General features: G+C 46.7%; 1 protein-coding gene across 2 annotated transcripts in view; it reads left to right on the top strand.

Annotated features, from left to right (window-relative positions):
• Nucleotides 1-22972, top strand: part of FAM120A (family with sequence similarity 120 member A) — a 93211-nt gene that overhangs the window by 48647 nt on the left and 21592 nt on the right. For both annotated transcript variants that reach the window (XM_088472728.1, XM_088472729.1), the window contains exons 7-10: nucleotides 2275-2558; nucleotides 3164-3245; nucleotides 5088-5309; nucleotides 19324-19498. In XM_088472728.1, the coding sequence (XP_088328854.1) occupies nucleotides 2275-2558; nucleotides 3164-3245; nucleotides 5088-5309; nucleotides 19324-19498 (763 nt within the window). The remainder of the gene's footprint in view (nucleotides 1-2274; nucleotides 2559-3163; nucleotides 3246-5087; nucleotides 5310-19323; nucleotides 19499-22972) is intronic.

The following is a 22972-nucleotide window of genomic DNA, read 5'->3' as shown; positions in this document are numbered from 1 at the left end:
ATGCGAGTACGCAGATGCCTGCATGGTAGCCAAGTGTCTATTCTTTTCGGCAATGTGATTACTGGGCTCCAATATGTCGACATTCGACATGGTGGAGTATGCCCAGTTTCATTCCCGGCCTCTGCAGACATTGATCCTCTCCAGGTGGGATGGATCTTCACATCGGATATGGACACAAACAATGGTGCTCTCTCCGGAGGTGCGTCTGTCTCTGACGTGGTGGCTCCAGACGGGTCATCTCACAAACGGGCGCCCCTTTTGGATTCCGGAATGGGTCTTCCTGACAACGGACGCCTGTCTCCAGGGTTGGGGCGCAGTGACGGATCCACACTCCTTTCAGGGACAGCAGAGGAGTCTGCCCTACCAATAAACATATTGGAACTTCGGGTGGTCTTCAAGCCCTACAGCAAGCCAGAATTCTACTTCACGGGAAACCTGTGCAGGTTCAGTCATCAACCATCAAGGAGGAACTCTAAGTCATGCAGCTCTAACGGAGGTGTTGTGCATTCTGGCGTGGGTAGAAGACAATCTTCCTGCCATATCAGCAGTGTTCATACCAGGAGTACTCAACTGGGAAGCAGACTTCCTCAGCCATCATGACATGCATCCAGGGGAATGGTCTCTTCACCAGGAAGTGTTTCAGCTCCTAGTGGACAAGTGGGGTCTTCCGCAAGATGGACCTCATGGCATCTCGACACAGTCGCAAGCTGCCGGTGTTCGGGTCCAGGACAAGAGACGCAGAGGCTCTTCTTGTGGACGCTCTGTCGGTTAAGTGGACCTTCCAGTTTGCATACCCGTTTCCTTTGTTCTCCCTTCTTCCTCTGTGCTTCGAAAGTTCAAAGAAGGAGGCATGTTCCGATTGGTGGCTCCAGTGTGGCCCAGACGTCACTGATACTCAGATCTGCAGTCTCTCTCCATCGACGCTCCGTTTCTGTTGCCTCAACGTCCTGACCTGTTGTCTCAGGGTCCTTTCCTTTATCCGGATCTGGGTTGTCTGTCTTTGATGGCGTGGCTCTTGAGACATCCTTCCTGAGGTCTAAAGGTTTTTCTACCTCTGTGGTTAACACCATGATCAGAGCACGAAAACCTTACACTCATGAGGGCCTTCCTGTTCCCCCCTTCTCTTACTGCTCATTCTACTCGGTCTGTGGGTCCTTTGTGGGCAGCTCGCTGTGGCGCCTAGACTATTCAGCTTTGTAAGGCAGCCACGTGGTCCTCTGTCCTTACCTTTTGTGAGGTTTTATGTCTTTGATACCTCCGCCTCTCAGGATGCTTCCTTTGGGCGGCGGATTCTCTTTACTGCACAGGAGCGTCCCCACCCTTAAAGGGACTGCTTTGGGACATCCCAAGGTATTCTGTGGATACCCTATGGACCCTGCAGTAGAAAATAAGAGATATGGTAAGAATTTACCTTTATCTCTTTCGATGTCCATAGGTTCCACAGCACTCCCACCCTGTCGCACCTGTGCATCAGATGGGCTTTGTTCTGGTCACCATTTTTCCATCTCTTTCTGTGTGAGAATGTGATCCTTGTGTGTTCCAGACTTTTTTTCTCTCTCTCGTTCTCCTCCTCCCTATGGCTTGTTACGTAACTGAATGTGTCTTGGCCTGGGGATGGGGTATAGAAGAGGGGCCCCGTTGCATCCTGGGGGCAAAAGATTTAACCATGTGGTGCCCGATGACAACTGCCATCGCCTATACCCCAAGGTATCCTGTGGACCATAGAGATAACAAAGGTAAGTTCTTACCATATCTCTTATTTTTATATTTATTGACGGCAAAGCTGTAGTACTGCTTAGTGATGGTGTATCAACCTCTTGTTGTTAATGCTACTTTACAGTATTATCATGTATGCATTGACCTTATTTATTTTTCAATTGTAGTTTTCCAATTACCTATTCAAAGTAAACTGCAATGGTGTTATGGAAAGCTGGTGTTGGGTATTTCTTCTCCAGTATAAGTCTGATTATTAGTGGTAGAAGTTAGGTTTTACATTGATTCTACTTAACTTAATTCAAGAGTATTATCAATTTATTTACAAAATAATAAATTCAGGAGTTGGTCATCTTGGCTGTACTACGTAGGTGAGAGGATACACAGCCATTGAAAACTATAGAAACTACACCCAGTAAGCAGCCAGTGTTGGCTTTTTGAGATTCATACAATGTATACTTTGATGAACCTGGGGGGCTTACAGTGACTAGTTCAAATGTATTGAATTGCTTATTATCTTTAACTCCTGTGAGTATTTTATATCTTTTTTTTTTTTTAAAGGCCCCACACATGTCTAGTCATAGCGGTGCTACCGTTAAAGGTCCATATCCGTACAACCTACCTGATTCCACAACCTCCGTCAGTCCCACAAGTAAGAGTGTGCCTGATCAGAACAACTACAGCAACATTCCTCAGGAGGGCAAACACACACCCCTGTATGAGCGGTCTTCTCCCATAAACCCAGCGCAGAGCGGGAGCCCCAACCACGTAGATTCTGCCTACTTCCCACGTTCTTCTACTTCATCCTCGTCTGACAATGACGATGGCACTGGAGGAGCCAGCAAGTGAGTGGTTTTTCATTATCTTCTAATGTTTTAAATTCTATTCATTATGGGAGTAATACTTCTAGAGTAGCAGAACTACAAAGTGTTTCTGAGAACTGTACTTCTATAATGTAACATTTTGTAGGCTTTGCGGTCTGGGACTTTTTGAAGTGCATCAGTGATGACCACAGTGGGCAGCCTTGGAGTTCCCACTGAGGTGCTGTCTGCTTGGAGTTTGCTAGTTCCCATAGTTTTTTCGGACGTTTTAACTGGTGCTCTGTTTCTCTGATGGTCCAAATGCATACTAACAGGTTAATTGGCTTCTGTCTACATTGTCCATGTTGTGAGTGTGTATGGAAATTTGTTTGCAAGGTCCACTGGCAGGGACTAGAGTGCCCAAATAGACAGCCTCTGGCCTTTAAAGCTCTTATGTAATGTGTGCTCTACGTAAAATGACCGATGATGTGCAAGACCTAAAATAATAAACATATGATTGAAATTCATATTTGGCATAATACAACTAATATCTGTGAAAACGTTCTTGTATTTAAATACAGCTGCTGTGTGTAAGCAATGCATTCTCTTTTATGACTGTATTTACGTTTCCCTTGTATTTTCCCTACCAGCCACATCAGCGGAACCAAGTCTGGGTGGGATAAGAAGAAGTCATCCGGAAAAACAAATAAGGATCCCACAGACCAGACCAAGGTAGTGTGTGCATTTGGGCAGTTTCAGATTATGGCAGGGTAGGCAATTGCTGGCACTCCAGCTCTTGTTGCACTATAGTATGCCCTGCCATAGATTTAGCATGCCCTATCAGTCAAACTGTGGGAGAGCATGCTAGGGTGTGTAGTTCAACAGCAATTGGAGATCCGCACGTTGTCTGCCCTTGATGCTGGGAGATCGACAAGAGTAGAATGCTCCTTAAAGCATTTAATGCATGCCGGCAGTAAAACTGTAAGCATATTGTTCTACTGGCTCCCATGAAATGATTTAAGGAGTGTGTTTTATACTTGTCAACATTTCGGCGCCGACATTCCAGGCTCTATATACTGCTTGTAGATATGTGGTTTACTTTCCTACTTTAGTCAGCTTTTATCTCCTAATGCAGTGGTTTCCAAACTCTGTCCTCAACGCACCCTAACGGGTTTTTAGGATTGCCATGCTTAAGCACAGATGATTTAATTAGTACCTCAGTCAGTTTGATTATACCATCTGTGCACAAGCATGGATATCATTAAAACCTGGACTGTTAAGGTGCCTTGAGGACCAAGTTTGGGAAACCCTGCTCTAATGTTCTTTATTACCCAGTCAGATCAGTGTAATTGTCATTTCATTTATTTAGACTGAAGAAGTAGTCCTGTGTCAATAGCAGAAGCAATAATAATAATAATATAACTGATCATTACATTTGTATTATTATTAATAGTTCTATAGCGCCAGCATATTCCATTGTGCTTTACAATTAGGAGCAAACAGTGATAAAACAAGACTGGGAATAACAGACAGACATTGAGGTAAGAGGGCCCTGCTCACAAGCTTACAATCCATAGGGAAATAGGCATTGATACAAATAGATAAGTGTTACACATTACATATCGGTCCAGCACGATTGCAGAGGTTCTTGGTAGACTCTACGTTCCAGTCACACAGGAATGTTGGCATATGGTGAGTGGGATGTAAAAGAGAAAATATGTAAAGTTTTATGTAAGGACTGTATAGAGGTGATGTAATTGGGCAGGCTAGGCTATGTGGGTGGTTCTGCAATTTGATAACCTTGTCTGAAGAGGGAAATATTTGGGACTTTCTTTGAGAAATAGTGTTCATTCTAGGTCCAGGGCAGGGCGCCGGACCATAGAAAGGAAACTCTAGGGGGCGTGCCTGGCACTTACGGACACACACTGAGCTGCCCCCAAGCTCTGCCCTCACTATATATAGATGCCGTACGCAGAGCATCTATTCACTGGCGGTGAGGGCTGCACCGCAATCCCCAACTACCCACCCCCAAAAACAAAAAAAGCAGCAAAACAAAATGCTGCAGAGTGTGGGGATGGCACCTGGCATGTTTTAGCGGGGTGCCGGCAAGGCGCTTTCTGCCCTTTTCAAATGGGCAGGGCGCGGCTCCCAACTCCTCTAAAACAGCCTAGCGGGAACACTAAGAAAGCAAAATAAAATCAATTTTTCTTGCAGTTTGTTTAATTCAGTGGTTCACAAACTCTGTCCTCAGGACCCCACACAGGTCATGTTTTCCAGGTCACCCAGCAGGTGCACAGGTGTAGTCTTTACTCAAACACATTTCAAAAGATCCACAGGTGGAGGTAATTATTTCACTTGTGATCAGTGAGGAGACCTAGAAAACATGCATTGTTTGAGAACCTGTGGTTTAATTAAACAATTCTGTCCAATTTGATTCATGTTGTTATACTTGTCACTAGAACGATCAGAAACGTGCTGTTTGCCAGGCAAATTACTTTATTTCATAGCATTTAGCCCTTCTGTTCTCAGGTTTTAGGACATTTGTCCAATAAATTTGTCCTCTATGTAACACAGGCTGAAGGTCCCTCTCCCACCACATCTGGAATCAAGGCGGCTGAGAAGAAAGGCAACCAGGGAGGTCTACAGATTCCTTGTCTTCTCTCCATGCCCACCAGGAATCACATGGATATCACAACTCCACCGCTGCCTCCCGTTGCACCTGAAGTATTGAGAGTAGCGGAACATCGTCACAAGAAAGGGTTAATGTACCCCTACATCTTCCATGTCTTGACAAAGGTGTGTAGTCCACACTTTACATGTACAAGGCCTTGTTCTTTAGTTTCATATACCAGCTGGAGAGGTTTTGCACCATGTTCGATCATTTTATGGTTTAATTTAGCTGTCACCATAAACCTGTGTTTGGAGTGGTTTATTTGCTTTGACCCAGCTCTGGACCTATTACAATTCGAGATGGTGACCTCATACACTGTGGCTCAAGTCGTGCCAAATAGCCACTATTGGTGCGCCAGGGTCCGTATGATTCAGCCATGCCGAGCGTCTAATTTGCTTAAAGTGTGTGTCTTATTTGCACTGCTAAAACAGCTAGAAACGACTAAACTACATTGCTAGCGCACACTGGAGTGTGCTGTACTTGTACATGTGTGTGACAGTCTCAGATCTGTGTAAAAAGGGTTTTGATGTAAGCTGCCACAGCTATTCCTCTGCCACGTTCTGGTATGCTTCATGCAGTTGGTACAAAATACAGCTGCCAGGCTATTAACCAACCAGCCCCATTCCAGCCACATAACACCCATTCTCTACTCCCTTCACTGGCTGCCTGTCAGATGGCGAATTGTTTTCATTATCGGCTTACTAACTTTCAAAATTCTACATGACCAGGGCTCAAGGTACCTGAAACAGCTTCTGATTACTTACTGTCCCACTCTATTACTGATGTCCATTGAAGGACTATTAACAGTACCTAGAATCTCCTGGAATTTGTCTGGAGTTCGAGCTTTCAGCTTTGTGGCTCCGACTCTATGGAACTCACTTACCCGCACAGTCTGAGAGGCCTCCACTCTAGAATCCTTCAAAAATAGACTCTAGACTCACCTATTCACCCAAGCATTTCACTAATGTCCCTTGTTAAGCTTGTTTTGTATTTTGTACTGTAAAGGCAAATGTAAAGCACTTTTCAGTCCTTTAGGAGAAAAGCGCTATATAAATTACATTATTATTTATGACTTCGTACATGTGCTATAGCAATTCCTGTGCTAGAAAAGTCGCAGCCGAACACCTAGTAACTGCACGTGGCTTTGTCTGTGGCAGAGATGCGATTAGGACGTAAAATGTTAAAAAGAGGTTTGCTATTCTACCAGAGTCGGAGCGTCTTAGACGAGCCAAGCGTCTCACGCCGTATGGTGCAAAGATGCTAGTTATAAGAGGACACCTCTGTAGTCTCCGAAAGGTTTACTTTGTGATAACTGCACATTAGTGGGGAGATGTCCAGCTGTGCGCACATTATGGTCAATTACAGTAGACCATTTTGACACATTTTCCTGCACACCATTTCTAGGTGTGAGGGGAAATTACTGGAGATACTGGTTTCTGCAAAGTGTGTTCTCATGAAAGTACTGGAGCCACTTCATGCCCGTCGAGAGGAAGTCAATCTTGTCCTCCTTCAAAATTCATCAATGTAATATAAATATATATATATATATTTATATTACATATATATATTTCTCCTTCATCCACTAGGGGACACTGGAGTTCAAGACAGTGGGGTATAGACGGTGGTAGAGCAGAGCCTGGCACTTTAAATAATTTAAAAGTGTGACTGGCTCCTCCCCGTCTATGCCCCATCAGCCCCAGTTTTTAGAATGTGCCCGAGAGAGCCGGTCGCACATCTGGCTGTCTCCAGCCTTTTTCATATTTTTTATTTAAACAAGCATTGAGGACAGGCAGGCTGCTTGCTGTGACAGTCTGCCTGCTACGGGGGAGCCGCCGGGAGGGCACCACACGGCTACTGCAGCCTGTGTCCGGTGACCCTGACGAGGGGGCACCAGCAGATGGAGTCATTGGACCCTGCGAGGACCCGCCACTGCTGACACCGGCATGTGTCCAGGTTCCTCGCCACCCCCTCAGCCCAGCATCCCGGCCGCAACAGCCCGTAAGTATATCCCACCACTTGGTGGGCGAAAATGCTGGGCTCAGGACAGCGCGCGCTGCGCGGCTGTTACACAGCCTCCTTCTCCCTGCCAGTAAACAGGCAGTGTCGGAGTTGCTGGCTTAGCCTAGCCACTGTTCCCCCTCTCCTATTTAAATGAGGGGATGGATAAAGCAAGATTCCCCTCTACGTTGGTGACAGCGCGGTGCTAGCCGCAGCTGTCATTGAAGACGCCTGCTCCTCACTCCTATATGCAAGGAGGGAGACTGCTGCATCCCACTGCTACCATAACGGGAGTCTGCAGCTATAGCCCTGCATAACGGGGGCGGGGCTTAAGGAGCCGCTCAACGCGGCTCTAAGTTGCCGCGCTGGTGCTTGTATGAAAGCATCGGCGCTGGCTTATGCTCATTAGCCGCTGTAGAGCGCGGTACAGCGCTCTTAGCGGTTGGTTGCTGTGCAGGTGCTTATTTGAAGAAGCACCGACGCTGGCTCTCACAGCGCTATGCCTGCCTAGAGAGAGAGGCTGGAAGATAACATAGCGCTAGTAGTGCAGAGTACCCGTTAGCGGGATGGGGTTGATTTACCGCCATTAATGTGGCGTTGGGGGCGGGGATTAGCGGCGACCCGGCCAAGGCCAAAACGCTGGGCTCAAGGAAAGCGCGTGCCGCTCTGCGGTTAGAGCTAATGAGCACAGCTGCGCCTTTGTACGGGATCCCCCCTCATGTAGTCTGCACTGCAGCAGCATCCCTGAGGTTAGTAAGCAGCTCACTGTAATAATGCCGCTTCCCTGTACAACGCTCTGGAACATCCTGCCTGAGCAATGCCAGCAGTCAGTTCCAACACAGGTGGGCAAGCGCTGACTAAACCCTACTCAGGAGAGAGGCTGGAAGACAGGACCCGCCATAGCTGAAATCGGCAGAGTCCGGGTCTCCTGCCCCTTCCCCAGCATGGCTGTTAGTAGGCTGACAGCGGTGAGGTCTCCGTTGCACCGCGCACCCTCCCGCCCTGTATGCTGCGTTGTCACTTGCAGGGAAGTGCGGGTGCTGTTGCAGTGCTTGTACAGGGAGGAGGCTTTCCGGTGGCGCGCACTCCACGCGCTACAGACCTGTGCCCTCCATTTCAGTATGCGGGCTAGGCATAATGCAGCACTGCCTTAGCGATTAGCAGCTCTCATCTATTAACAGGAGGAGACGCTGCGTTACGCAGCTCCTGGCTGTGCTGAGCAACTTTACATGCCCGCTCCTCCAAATGATGATTAAGCCCCCCTCACTTGTGTAGGAGCCATGATCGCTCCTCCCGTGTTATCGGCACCGGCTGGACCTTCAACTACTCCGCTTTTATGCGGTTCTACTGCGGGCGCAAGTAGCGCTGTGTTGACTGGAGTATATCAGTGGCTCACACAGCGTGGTAATTCAGGAATGCATACAGTCCAGCGACTACAACAGCGCCCCTGCTTCCCTATTATGGGCAGCAGTATCTACCTGCACACAAGCAGTATAGCTCAGTGCACTACCTGCAGCAGGGAGTGCTTTAGCACTGGTCTCCTACGAGACCCCTCCCTTTTTGGGAGTGCTTCAGTAAATAATAAGGGATGTCCGTCACTGTATGACAGGAGTATTCCCAGCTAAATACGCTGTGCTGACGGGACACGGTCCCGCCATTTTGCCAGACAGTGTAGTGGTTAGCGTTGCTGCCTCGCAGCAGTGAGGTCGTGGGTTCTCTTCCCACCGTGATCCTAGCTGTGTGGAGTTTGCAAGCAAGGGGTGTTACCCCCTGTCATGGCTTCCCCTTGGTTCTATAACAAAGGGCACCTGGCTTAACCTAATTAAAGATATATAGTATGTATAGTACTTGTACTAGTCATTGTTCTGGTTGCTGGGGCCAAAACTTATGGTTATAGCTTACCCATAACCAGGGTTAGCACATTATTGCGTCCCATCCCCAGGCTTATGCCTCATAACCCTGAACACGCTCTATCTCGTCTGATTTTGGAAGCTAAGCAGGGTCAGGCCTGGTTAGTACTTCGATGGGAGACCACCTGGGAATACCAGGTGCTGTAGGCTTATATAGGTGCCAGCACATATACTACATTATAGGCTGGTTTTAAAACCTTCCAGTTCTGTATAGTGCTAGCTACTGTGCATAGCTAGTTGTTAGCAGAATGGGAACTAGCCTAAACCCCTGTTTGCACTATAACACCGCGTTATGCGGTTCTGAGAGGGGCCAGTTACTCAGCCGGTGCACATTCCCGGCTAGAGGCGCTGGGCTGACGGGACACAGTGCCGCCATTGCAGCGCAGGGTATTACCCACTGTCAGGCTTCCCCTTGGCCTTATAACAAAGGGTGCCTAGCTTAATCTAATGGCCTGATATCATAGCCTGTGAAGGTTACTCCATGGTGTACTAGCTACTCTGCCTAAACTGAGATCGTCTTTTTGATTCCCTCTTCGAAAAACGGGTTAATCTGGAGCTAAAATAGCTCACCTGAAGCACGCACGCTCATAATATATAAGGCGAGTACACCAGTAACAGAAGTCCCAGGAACGACACCAGTCTGGGACAGCACGCTGCTAACACATCTTGCCTCTACGCCATAACAGAATGACGGCCACATGAGCAGCTTCCCGGTGTGGAGGTAAGCCACGGTATATATATATATATATATATATATGTGTGTGTGTGTGTTTATATATATATATATATTAGTATATATATATATATATATATATATATATATATATATTAGTATATGTTGTATTTTATACCAGCCCTGCTTTAGAATATATACATGCTGGAGTGAATTTGTCCTTCCATGGCGCTAATTATGCTCAGGTTCTATTTTAAATATTATCGTCGCCTACTAAACTTGTATGTAGGTACACGTATGCATATGTGGATATCGCGTCTTATCCTTACCATAACATACTAGCATAATTAAAGATGCTACGATTGGAGGCTGGACGCTCCTGATGCGGTAGTTGGTACAATGACTCCGCTTTACACTATCTCTCCCTAGAAATTGGGTTGTGTGTGTGTGTATGAATATATAATGTTTATACTTCCACATTCATTAGGTTTACCTATTATTCCACGGATGCGTAGCTGTCTGGGTTTACCATAAGCTGTAGGCTATATCCATTCCTATTATATGGTGGTTCTATAAACTAGAGTCATGTTCTGCAGCTTACATAGTGATAGTCACAATTCCCTGGGCATTGCTTCCAGTATGGTCCCTATACATGTCCTGGGGCGCGCCCCATTCGGGGGATCTATTCTCATTACAACTACAGTGGTGCACTTGTATTAATATTTCCGAACAGGTACCCTTCTCAGTATCTATTCCGGTACTCCATATTTTTGTTGCATATCTCAATAAAATGATTCTCAAAAGGGCCCTTAGGTACAATTCATACCATGAGGCCTTGGGCCACCCACAGAACAAGCTCAATTTAGAGTCCTGTTATACGACCACCTTGTCTCCACTAACATTTTATTAGTTTCCACAGTAATTTCTACTGCACTTCTCCAGACTAAGGTCCGTGCTGTGGAGCATTGGTCTTAGCCCACTGAAGCTACTCTTTATACCTAACATGGCCGGTTGCTGTGTGATAAAAGGTCAGTGACATTCTACATAGAGTCCAGAGTGCTTCTGGTCGCTCACAGGTAAGAGCTTACCTCACTAATGCCTAGGAAGATGCTCCTATTTCATGCAACCTGACATACATAACGTTAATCTCCCTTACGGAGCCTAGCGGCTGTCCTAGCAGCCCTCTGCTCTTTTAATCAGTTGGCTCTACACTTTCGAGTTTCCCTGGTGTGTGGGTGCATAGTTTGTACATTGAGATTAGCGACACTATTCTACTAGAATCTGTTGGGGTTATGGACCAAAGCGCATCTCTGGGCTAGTGCACATCTTTACATAAGTGTGACAGTCACTATGTTCCACGTAGGGGGCCTGGTTGGGTTTTCCTGTTCAGTATCTGTTGATATTTTATCACACTAATAGGTACCTGACGGGTACTTGCATGGTTGTCCTGCTGCCCTGGCCTTGCTGTGTGGGATGCTTCCCTATATTGGTAGCTCTCCCTGGGTGGGGTTACATTCATGCTCCTTTACTGCTAAGTTCCTGGTTGTTTTCACACTATGTTCGCGCCGGCAGTTGGTACTGACTACGCACTTCCATCAGGTTGGAAGTTGTCTTTTTATCCCTGTTTTCAGTATGGGTTATACTGCTGTCGGACTCTCTGAAAGGAATTGTAGTCTCCATCCTCTCGTATTCGCCTCTGCCTCATGTCCCGTGGGATCTCCACACGTTGGAGACTTCTATGGTATAACCTTTCCGCTGGTTCACAACTTTGTTGTAGTGGGACCTCAAGGATCGTTCCAAGCGATTGTGCGGTCTTGTCTTTGACCTCCCAGCATACTCTTTATTGGGAGTCTGTGGACAGGATCAACTTTGTATCTGTTGATTGGTATTGTCATACTTCTATCTATATGATTATGACCAGCGGTGCTGGGATTCTGCTGTCTGCAGCTGTTGCAGTTTCCTGTGCAGACTCTAGTACGATTCACGAGTTCTTCTCGTTTTCTGCCCTTCGCCTATGGATTCTTGTTGGTGCTCTCTGCTACCAGCTGTCTGGTTTGGTCTATTTTCAGCCGCTTCTCAACTGTGATTGTTTTCTCGCCAGCCGTTCTGTTCATTTTGGCTTCCGCTGTGCGTACGTTGTGGAAGTTCTTCTGTGACTGTCTCCTGAGGAGTAGTGTTTGTCTACTGTGCTCTACGACACTTGATCCTCTGCCTCTGCTGGGCCTATTGTTCTTGGCAGTCCCTATTTCGGTTTGGCCGAGGGGTCAGCAAGTTCTCCGCGCTTTCCACCCAGGAGGTTGGCTTTGGGACGTCCCCACTGTCTTGAACTCCAGTGTCCCCTAGTGGATGAAGGAGAAAACAGGATTTTGGTACTTACCGATAAATCCCTTTCTCCGATTCCACAGGGGACACTGGACGCCCGCCCAGCGCTGCGTACCTGACGTTTTGTTGGGTTCATTCTATGGTTGTGTGACTGCATGGTTCCCTGTTATGGGTTCCACTGTTCTCATTCAGTCGGTCTTGTTCCGTTCTGTGGTCTTCTCCTTCTCCTCGTTTTCTTTTCTTTTGTCCTCCGTCTCCTCTCGGGCTCAGTTCTTAAACTGGGGCTGATGGGGCATAGAGGGGGAGGAGCCAGTCACACTTTTAAATTATTTAAAGTGCTAGGCTCTGCTCTACCACCGTCTATACCCCACTGTCTTGAACTCCAGTGTCCCCTGTGGAATCGGAGAAAAGGATTTATCGGTAAGTACCAAAATCCTGTTATATATTTATTTATTTATATATTTTTATTATCTTTATCTCTCCTTCATCCGCTAGGGGACACTGGAGTTGCAACACTGGGGTATAGACGTGGGTCGAGAAGAGCCTGGCACTTAAAACATTTCTAAAGATGTGACTGGCTCCTCCCCCTCTATACCCCATTAACCTCAGTTTTAAAAATGTGCCCGACACAAGCAGGAGCACTGAGGGGTGTCTCCAGCTCTATTGGATATTATTTTATTTTTATTTTATTTTTTTAATCCCATGTTTTGATGAGGACTGGCAGGCTGCTTTTTGCGACAGCCTGTCTGCAACGTGGGAGCCGCTGGAGAGGGCACCGCCATGGCTATTGCTGCTGGTGTCCGGTGCCCTGATGAGACAAGTGAGACCTCAGTCTCAGTGAGACCCGCCACAGCAAAAGCTTGAGCGTGTGCCGGTCCTCACTCCTTTTTAGCCCAGCGCCCCTGCTGCAGCAGAGCATGTGAGTATACACACTTCTGATTAGCAGGAGCAGTGTTAAGTCTGGGCTCTCAGTGCGTCACCTGGTGCCTGCACTGATAGGTAGCAACAGCTCTCCTCTTGATACAATGTGAGGAGAGCAGGCGGCCCTTGTACACCGCGGTAATCCTGCGGCTGGGTCGCGTATCTCCCTGCTTCTCCCGACGGTCCAGGACGGTGTTGGATGCTGGTGGGGAGAAGTATAGCACGGTATAGTCCTCATGCATTCTGGCCGGGAACCTGCGTCAGAGGGGGCTGAGCTTAGGCGAGTGGACATTATACAAACGCCGCCTTCTCCCTCTTAGTTGGCATGCTCTGCACAGTACAGCGCCATTTTACATAGCTGGGACACTGGTGCTGCAGGCTCTGCTGTGTTGCCGTGTTCGCTGGGGAGCCAGTCCAAAATTAGGGGTTTGTAAGCACCCATAAGGTGGGAGCTTGTCTGTGGCCCGCTCCTCTCCTTCTATACCTGTCTCCCTTCCATTCTGTCCTGTGCTTCAGGCTGGTGGGTGTGCAGTGTGTGTGGCTGGCTGTATGCAAATATGAAAGCTAGAGCAGCAGAGAAGACATCACAAAAAAAATATTTGCTTGCTCTAAATGCAAGAAATAATTCATACGTTCAGAGGGAAATACCCTATGTGATGTCTGTGATGCAGAACAATCTATTGCTCCGCAGGGTGTGAATATGCTTCCATCCTGGATGCAGTCTTTTACTGGTGTTATGGCGGATTTAACTTCTGAGTTAACCACCTCCAGTAGGGAAAGGGAAGCTGCTCGGTTAGGTCCCAGTACTTCCCAACACCCTTTTGCAACCAATGAATGGGCACAGGGTTTCTCCTGTTCGGTAGACAGTTTAATACATATATGATGTTATTCTTCCAGACCATCGAATGTCTGTGTCAGCCGGCAGCCCAGAAAACAAACTTTGCTGGCGATTCTCCAATCTGAGGAAGAATCTAATGGAAATGATTATTTACAGGAAGAGGAGGAAGGCGAGACACTGGAGGACTCTGATATGGAAGTCTTCTCTCACGAACCAGAATCACCGTCGCAAGGAGTGGAGGCTTTGATCCTCGCAGTTCGTGAGGTACTTCAGGTGTCTGATACAGATGTTCAGGAATCAGTAGATGCAGACCTGTTCGATAAGAAACCTAAATCCACTGTTACCTTTCCAGTTTCCCTGAATAAGGACGAACAGATGGCTGCTGCCTGGAAACATCCAGATCGAAAGTTTCAACCTCCACTGCGTTTTCTGTATTCTTTTCCTCTCTCGCCTTTTTAAGAAAACTACCCTTCTGGTACCAGACGCTACAACCTTGAAGGACGGATCAGATCGCAAAATAGAAGTCACTCTCAAGACCATTTACGTGGCTGCAGGGGCTCTACTTAGATTGGCCCTTGTTGGCTCTTGGATCAACAAGGCGGTAGAAAAGTGGGCTGAGCAACTAGCGGAGGGTCTACGATCTAATGCTCCTAGATTAAAGCTTATCACCCTAGCGGAACATATCAAGAAATCAGCGGTATACCTGGGAGAAGCTTGGAGTGATATAGGCCAGGTAGGCTCTACGATTTCGGCCTCTGCTGTTGATGCTCGTCGAACCCTATGGCTGCCTTCCTGGCCGGCGGATGCGGAATCCAAGAGTGCGTTTGAAGTGCTTCAATTTACAGGTGATATTCTATTCGGTCCCGAGCTAGACAAATGGATTTCTCTAGCCACAGGCGGTAAAAGCAAAATTCCAGGACAGACCCAGGGGTGCTTCATCCGCTACCAGAGGAGGTCGTGCTAGACTAGAAAATACCAAGCTGGCAGCTCTCGTCGTCCTGGGCCCAAGCCTACCAACAAGCCTGTCGCATGACTGGCTCCTGTCCCACCTGGGGGACTCCAAGGTCGGTGCTAGTCTTCTGGGGTTTGCGGAGGTCTGGGCCAAGACGTCTTCGGACTCCTGGGTTTGCAGTTTGGTCGGTTAAGGCTACAAGATCGACTTTGCCTTTCCTCCTCTAGTTTAGTTTTTTACCACAGATCTTCCTGTCGATCCACAGAAACGTTTGGTCCTTCAGTAGGCAATCGACAGACTTTTGGCCTCCTGGTTTCATTTCCGACTCCCCAAAGGAACCAGGGTTTCTACTCAAATCTTTTCATAGTCCCCAAACCAGATTTTTCGGTCCAACCCATCTTGAACCTAAAATCCTTAAACCTTTATCTGTATTATCACAGATTCAAGATTGAATCCCTCCAGTCAGTGATTGCAGGATTGGAAGAGGCAGAATATCTGGTCTCATTAGACATAAGGATGCATATCTTCACATCCCCATTTGGAAACCGCATCAAGCATTTCTTCGCTTTGCGATTCTGGTTTCCCATTACCAGTTTCAGGCCCTGCCCGTTTGGCCTATTGTCTGCTCCCAGGGTTTTCACCAAGGTAATGGCGGTGATTGCCAATCTTCGCACACAGGTAGTCAACATTGTCCCATACTTGGACGACCTTCTCATCAAAGCATCGTCGAGGAAAAATCTACTGGACAACATGGCTGGATCATCAATTTCCAGAAATCCCAGTTGATCACCTTCTCAGCAGCTTCAGTTTCTGGGGATGATTCTTGACACTGTGTTGCTGTGAATTTTCGTTCCTCCGGACAAGGCACAGGCTATCCAGGACTTAGTACATCTAGTCCCCAAACCCAAACGTGTTTCTGTCCACTTTTGCATCAGACTCCTAGGGAAGATGGTGGCGTGATTCGAGGCCATCCAGTTTGGCAGGTTTCACACCAGGATGTTCCAGTTGGATCTTTTGTCCCAATGGTCCTGATCTCATCTGCAGATGCATCACCTGCTAACCTTGTCTCCGCAAACTCGGATTCCCCTACTTTGTAGGCTCCAGACGGATCACCTAATGGCAGGACGTCGATTCAGCATTTGGAGCTGGGTTTTGCTGACCACTGACACCAGTCTCCGCGGTTGGGGGACAGTGACCTTGAGCAACTGGTTCCAGGGACACTGGACACGCCAGGAGTCTTTCTTGACAATCAATGTCCTGGAACTGCGAGCTGTCTATTATGTTCTCATTGCAGCAGCTCCTCTGTTACCGGTTCGTATACAGTCAGACAACTCCACAGCCGTGGCATACAGTACATCAATCGCCAAGGAGGCAGAAAGAAACGTCCCGGCCATCTCAGCAATCTTCATTCCAGGAGTAGACAACTGGGAAGCAGACTACCTCAGTTGGCAGGATCTTCATCTGGGAGAAAGGTCTCTACATCCTGGAACAATCACCAATTACCTCTGTATTGCTCCAGGACGAGGGATCCCAAGATGGTAGGAGTGGATGTTCTCTCTCTACCCTGGCCATACGATCTGGTGTATCGGTTTCCTCCTTTCCCTCTAATTCCACAAGCGCGAATCAGTGACAGCCATTCTGGTGGCTCCGGGTTGGCCTCGCCGAACTTGGTGCTCTGATCTTCTCTTCCACCTGGCGGAGGAAGCTTTTTCCGCTTTGATCAGACCTTCTGCAGCAGGGCCCGTTCGTTCAACCCCGATTTACGTAGTCTTCTTAAAATGGCGGTTTCACCAGCTACGCCGTCAAACGAAGTCAGGGAATTCCAAGGAAGGTGATTCAGACCATGCTTCGGGCTCGTAAGCCGGTCAACTCGGCACATTAGCATAGAATTTGGAAATCGTATGTGTCCTGGTGTGAGCTGCATGGTTTCTCTACTTCTTTCCATTTACATTGCCTTCTTTTTCTAAAAAGAGGCATGGATGCGGTTTGGTTCCCTTAAGGTGCTGGTTTCAGCATTATCTGTTTTCTTTCAGCGTCGGCTGGCCCTGCTTCCCAAGGCTCAGACTTTTTTCCAAGGAGTTCTTTGTGTACAACCTCCCTTTGTTCTGCCTACATCCCCATGGGATCTTTACCTTGTTCTTTGTTTTCTTCAGTCCATGCTCTTTTGAACCTTTGCCTGAAATTTACTTGAAATACCTTACCTGGAAACTGATCTTGTTGCTGGTGCTTGCTTCTGCTAGGAGAGTTTCTGAATTGGGCGTCCTTTCTTCCAGGTCTCCTTACTTGGTTTTTCATGAGGACCGAGCGGTACTGCGTACCTGCCCGTCCTCCTTGCCTAAGGTGGTGTCTGCTTTCCACATAAATCATCCTATTGTGGTTCCAACACTGATGGATTAGTCAGGAGCCTCGGACCCTCTGGATGTAGTGCGTATCCTACGAATTTATGTATCTCGCACTGAGGGGATCTGTAAAACGGATGCTCTTTTTATCCTTTGTGATGTGGCCAAGCGGGGTTGGCCGGCGTCTAGCCAGACTTCAGCAAGATCAATCTGCCCGACTATTAGTCAGGCTTATTTGTCGAATTCTTTGCCCCCACCCGTTTACATTTCTATGCGCTCAGTGGGTACTTCTTGGGCGGCGCGCAGGGGGGCCTCTGTTTCTCAACTTTGTAGGATGGCTATTTGGACCTCTCCTCATACCTTTTATAAGGCTTTACAGGTTTGATACCTTTGCAGCCTCAGATGCTAGTTTTGGCCTTAGAGTGTTACAAGTGTCACAGCACTCTCTCTCCCACGATGGGGGCTTTGGGATGTCCCCAGTGTTGTAACTCCAGTGTCCTCTAGTGGATGAAGGAGAAAACAGGATTTTGGTACTTTACCGGTAAATCTGTTTCTCCGATTCCACAGGGGACACTGGATGATCTCCCGGCACTGTTTCCTGTTGTGTTAAGTTACCTGTTGTGGTTGTTTTCTTCTGCACTCATTGCTGAAGTGTGGTGGAATTTATGGTGTGACTGCTGTATACCGCGCAGTGTGATTGGCTCGCAGCTGTGCTCATTTCCTTATTAGCTTTCCTTCTCCTTTTATGTGTTTCCTCCGTCTCCTCTCGGGCTCAGTTTTTTAACTGGGGCTGATGGGGTAAAGAGGGGGAGGAGCCAGTCACATCTTTAGAAATTTTTAAAGTGCCAGGCTCTTTTCGACCCACGTCTATACCCCAGTGTTGTAACTCCAGTGTCCCCTATGGAATCGGAGAAACAGATTCACTGGTAAGTACCAAAATCCTGTTTTTTAATGTCAGTCTTTACTGCTGGTATTCCTGCCTAATTCAAGTGGCTCTAGATTTAAATTGCCCACTATGAAAGCTGTCCTTATAGTTGAATATATTAGGACTTGTACCCTAAATTAAAGTAGATGTACGGTCCAGAAAATATTTCCTGTCGTCTCGTAATAAAGCCTATGATCATTTATAAACATTACCTTTGGCTTAACTCTTTATCTATACCCTGTTTTGTTCGAGTGCATATATGCAATTAGGTTCCATTCAGTCGATCAGTGTATCATTAAATGCCCTCGGCAATAATAGTCGCCCATTGATTGACACAGGACCTCATATGCAGTGAGGATTTCTGTCTTCACATAACTTCGTGGGAAGTGTAGTTTCTGGGGAGGCTTCTGGGACGCACTGCAGTTTGCCGAAGCAACCAGTCACAAAGTATTTTTTATTCATATGTCGGTGACTACTAGAACTTAACGTGTTTTAAACAATGTAAATTTGTTGAGGCAACTTGAGGAAAAAAACTCCATCTATTTGGGATATGATTTTACTGCTGTATCAGAGAAAACAAAACCGTTGTTAAGGATCTTTTACATTGTATGTTGCTCTAATTTGCCACAAGGTATTGTCCTTTGTCTTCAGCCAATGTAGTCATTTTACAAGCTTAGTTACTAAGGACCTGATTCACTGCATTGTCAGGCGCAGTGGATCGATTTTTGGCTACTGTGCATGCGCAGCGATGGGTTTGAGAGAGCGTTCTCAACAAGGATTGTTTTGCAAAGGGAGTGACAGGTAGTCAGCATTTGGGGGGAGGTAACGGGGGGTGGCTCCATAACGTGTCCTAGTGAGCCTCTGCAAATTCGTACGCAGCTGCAGAGGACTCTGCGTCTGAGACATCATTAGGGCCCCTCAGATGTCCGATGTGCGACCGATGTTTCGTCTTTTGCACGGAAGCGGTGGATGTGAGACGCCGAAGGTGGACATCTGTGTACAAGATATCAGCTAGCACATCAGCATATTTCTGCAGCAACACTGCTACAGAATCGCAGTCATGGCGCGATTTGCGTGCACTTCTGTATCTGGCCATAAGTGTTGTGCATGTGAAAGACCCCTTTCCCCCCCACACACAGATCTTCCTGAGCACTTAAGTAAAGTCGGTGTTGACCTGCCACCTACATTTTTACTGTATAGAGTGTTATAAATTGTTTTCATTCTCTCTATTCATATAAACTTCTTTATTTTTTGTAAAAAGGGAGAAATAAAAATTCCAGTTACTATTGAAGATGAAACGAATAAGGACCTTCCCCCCGCCGCCATCCTCTTCAGATCAGTGCGCCAGTATGTCTATGGAGTCCTGTTCAGTCTGGCTGAAAGCAGGAAGAAAACTGAGCGTCTGGCTTTTAGGAAGAATAGGATGATCCCTGAACGTAAGTCATCCACAATAGGTCATTCACTAAGTTATGAGCATGGACTATATCAGTAAATAAAGATAATCAACTTCTCACAAATAACATGGTCTTGCAGCGAATTGATGTAATCTGCAATTCACTTCATTAAGTAGTTGTGTTTAAACCTAAATGAGCTGAAATAAAAATGTAACATTGAAGTTTCTGGCTGCTTTTCCTGTCTCTATAACATTTAAAGCTAGGTACACGCTATGCCAGAGGTTCCCAAACTCTGCTGTTACAGGTTTTAAGGATATCCATGTTTGAGTCCAGATGGTTAAATCAAATTGACTGAGGTATTAAGTCACCGGTGTACAACCATGGATAGCCTTAAAACGTGGACTTTAATGGCAGAGATTAGGAACCTCTGCCCTATGAAATAATTGGGCTGATCAGTCGTTTCTTAGTAGCTCGGTCCAATAATACCAGAGTGCACCTGGGGCCGATTATCGTTCCAAAACCATTTGGATTGGATGTGACCCGCTGCACAGCATTTGTCCGAAACGATGAGCCGATATGATGCATATTGTGTATGAATTTGTGATCATCTGTTCAACGTGTCTGCTGGTGGTTCATTTAAAAAGTCACCTTTTATGGCGATTTTAGGATGGATAACACTGTGCAACAAAAAAATACTTTTCATTTGTTTCCTTCCTAAAAATAGTCGTACTTTACTAATTTGAAGTCAAGAAAATGAATATGATATCAGAATGTTTTATTAGCCTTGGTTTTGGAGCTACACTACTTGTGCTATATGTACTTTATTAATAGTCATAATGAAAAGCAATTAAAAAAAACATTTATGTTCTATCAAGAAAATATCAAACAGTTGTTTCAATTAATTCCATCGCAAATAAGAACACAAAACGAAACGACAAACGGCAGCGAAAGTACTATTTCACTTAGTGGCCTATTCATGAGAGCGCTTTCTCTTTGTCGCTTATTCTCCTCTTCTGGGGCGTCTCTTGTCACTGTCCAGCAGTATTCAACAAGCATAGAAGAGATCCGCCTACCCTGATGTCTTTCTGCCATTGATGACATGTCTTGGTGGAATCACTCACCGTACTCGTCACTCTCTGCACTGCAGTGGTCAGGGGAGAACTCTAGATGACAGTCAGGAAAGTGGATTTTGAGTGACCTGTTGCAGCCTAATCATTAAACGTCCTTTTTTATTCAACCATCCACCTAGTTTCACAGAACATGTATTACAGCAAATATAAGCTGCCCAGGGTTTGTCCTGCTCCCCTACCTTGTCTCCAAAATAATAATGATGATAGGCTGTCTACACAAGTGGAGTAAGTTGGCGTTTCTGGGTGGGAAAAGGTCACATCACCTTGGCGTTTCTGGGTGGGAAAAGGTCACATCACCACACAGCAAAAAATGGCATCATTGTTAACACATTTACATGGCATTCTGGCTTTTAATGTAAATTATCACCACAAAACAAATAAAAGGGACATCAATCAAAACCTTCACTTGATGCAAGCTACAGATGTGTCCACAAACATCTATCCTCTGTGCGCTACAAGTCGCGTTACACAGCGCATGAGCGCCGCGTGATCTGGTAGCACCGAGCATCTTTTCATGCGACTTTTTCCCTTCAAATGTGTCTTATTCGCACAGTGATGTGAATAGGATGCAGAAGCAGCTTCTGCTGATTGAGATTATATGCAGCATGCCTATATTCTGTATGCAACTATGGGTGTATCTGCATGTGAAATGCTACGATAGTGTCTCAGGCTGTGACACTGTAACGTAGCATTAAAATGATATGCAGCATGCCTATTTTCTGTATGCAACTATGGGTGTATCTGCATGTGAAATGCTACGATACAGTGTCTCAGGCTGTGAAACTGTAACGTAGCATTAAAATGATATGCAGCATGCCTATATTCTGTATGCAACTATGGGTGTATCTGCATGTGAAATGCTACGATACAGTGTCTCAGGCTGTGACACTGTAACGTAGCATTAACCACTTAACTGACAAATTTTTTCCCCAAAAACCGCTCCAAAATTGTCGGATTTTTTTATGATTGAATTAGGTCAAGAACATCTTTTTAAAACGATTCCAGCGCAGTTTTTGTTTTTTAAACACCATGTACCATAAAAATAAAAATTTTTATGGTATACTGAAGTGATGGCCATTGACAGCTGTACCACTGATGGCCGATGGGTTCAACCATCGATAGAAACAATTGATTGTGTGAGCCCATCTGCCGATGTTTCCTTAACATCGGTTGGGGGGTTGCACACACAATCTATATACATTTTATATATTCATGTGTATATATTACATGTGAATATATTACACGTGTGTGTATATATACATATATACACCTGTGTATATATCACACATTTGTATTTGATTGGGACTGGGGCGGAGTTGCAGCTAGAAGGAGGGGCCGGGGACAGGGAACTAGGTAACTGGCCGGGGGAGGAGTGAGTGGGCTGCTGCCGGGAGTGAGTGTGCTGCTGCGGTTTGGGGACAGAGTAGTAGCCGCTGATGCGGCTGCTGCTTCTGTCGTTCTATTACAGGTGAATGAGCTGCCGGCTCCCCGGGGGCAGAGCAGCAGCCGCGGCTGTCTGGAGTCGCAGCTGCTGCTTCTGTAGCTCTGATGTCACCGGCAGCCAGCGCCGGTGATGGAAGTTGTAGGAGAGCCGCCGGCTCTCCGAGAAAAGAGCGGCAGCCGCGGCTGACAGGAGCCGCACCTGCGGCTCCTATAGTTATTATGTCACCGGCAGCCAGCCGGTGATGGAAGGGATGGGAGAGCCGCCGGTTTCCCGAAAACAGAGCAGCAGCAGCGGCTAACAAGCCACCGCTGCTGCTTCTATTAGTCAAAGCCATGCAGAGAACAATGAGGTGGCGTTCCCGCTGGCTGCCCAGGCCGGGGACACAGCAGGGCAGCCGTGCAGGGAGGGGGGTCACACCCGCTGCCCGATCATTGCTGGCCACAGTGATCGGGGCACACAGGGGGAAGTATCAAGTGATGCCGAGGGACCTGCAGGTCCCTCTCACATAGGCGGCTGCGGGAAGATCAGCTTCCCGCAGCCGCACTGTGAGCATTTTGACTGGTCGTATCAGATACGACAATAGCATGTAAAGTCATACCCAGTCTGGTATGGTCGTAACTGATACGACTGTGCCAGGCAAGTGGTTAAAATGATATGTGGCATGCCTATATTCGGTCTGTAACTGTGAGTGTATCTGCATGCGAAACGCTACATTAGTGGTGTGTCAGCCGCTGTGACACTGTAACGTAGCATTACACATATACGCATATACAGTGCCTTGTAAAAGTATTCACTCCCCTTTGCATTTTTCATGTTTTGTTGCCTCACAACCTGGAATTAAAATGGATTGTGTGAAGGTGTGCATCATTTCATTCACAGAACATGCCTACAACTGTGAAGTTGTCTTTTTTTTTTTTTTATATTGTGAATCAAACAACATTT

Source organism: Taudactylus pleione, unplaced genomic scaffold (genome assembly GCF_031769625.1).
Source record: "Taudactylus pleione unplaced genomic scaffold, aTauple2 ptg000128l, whole genome shotgun sequence".
Lineage (NCBI taxonomy): Eukaryota > Metazoa > Chordata > Amphibia > Anura > Myobatrachidae > Taudactylus > Taudactylus pleione.
Note: the sequence above shows the minus strand (reverse complement) of the source record. Positions and strands in the feature narration are given on the sequence as shown.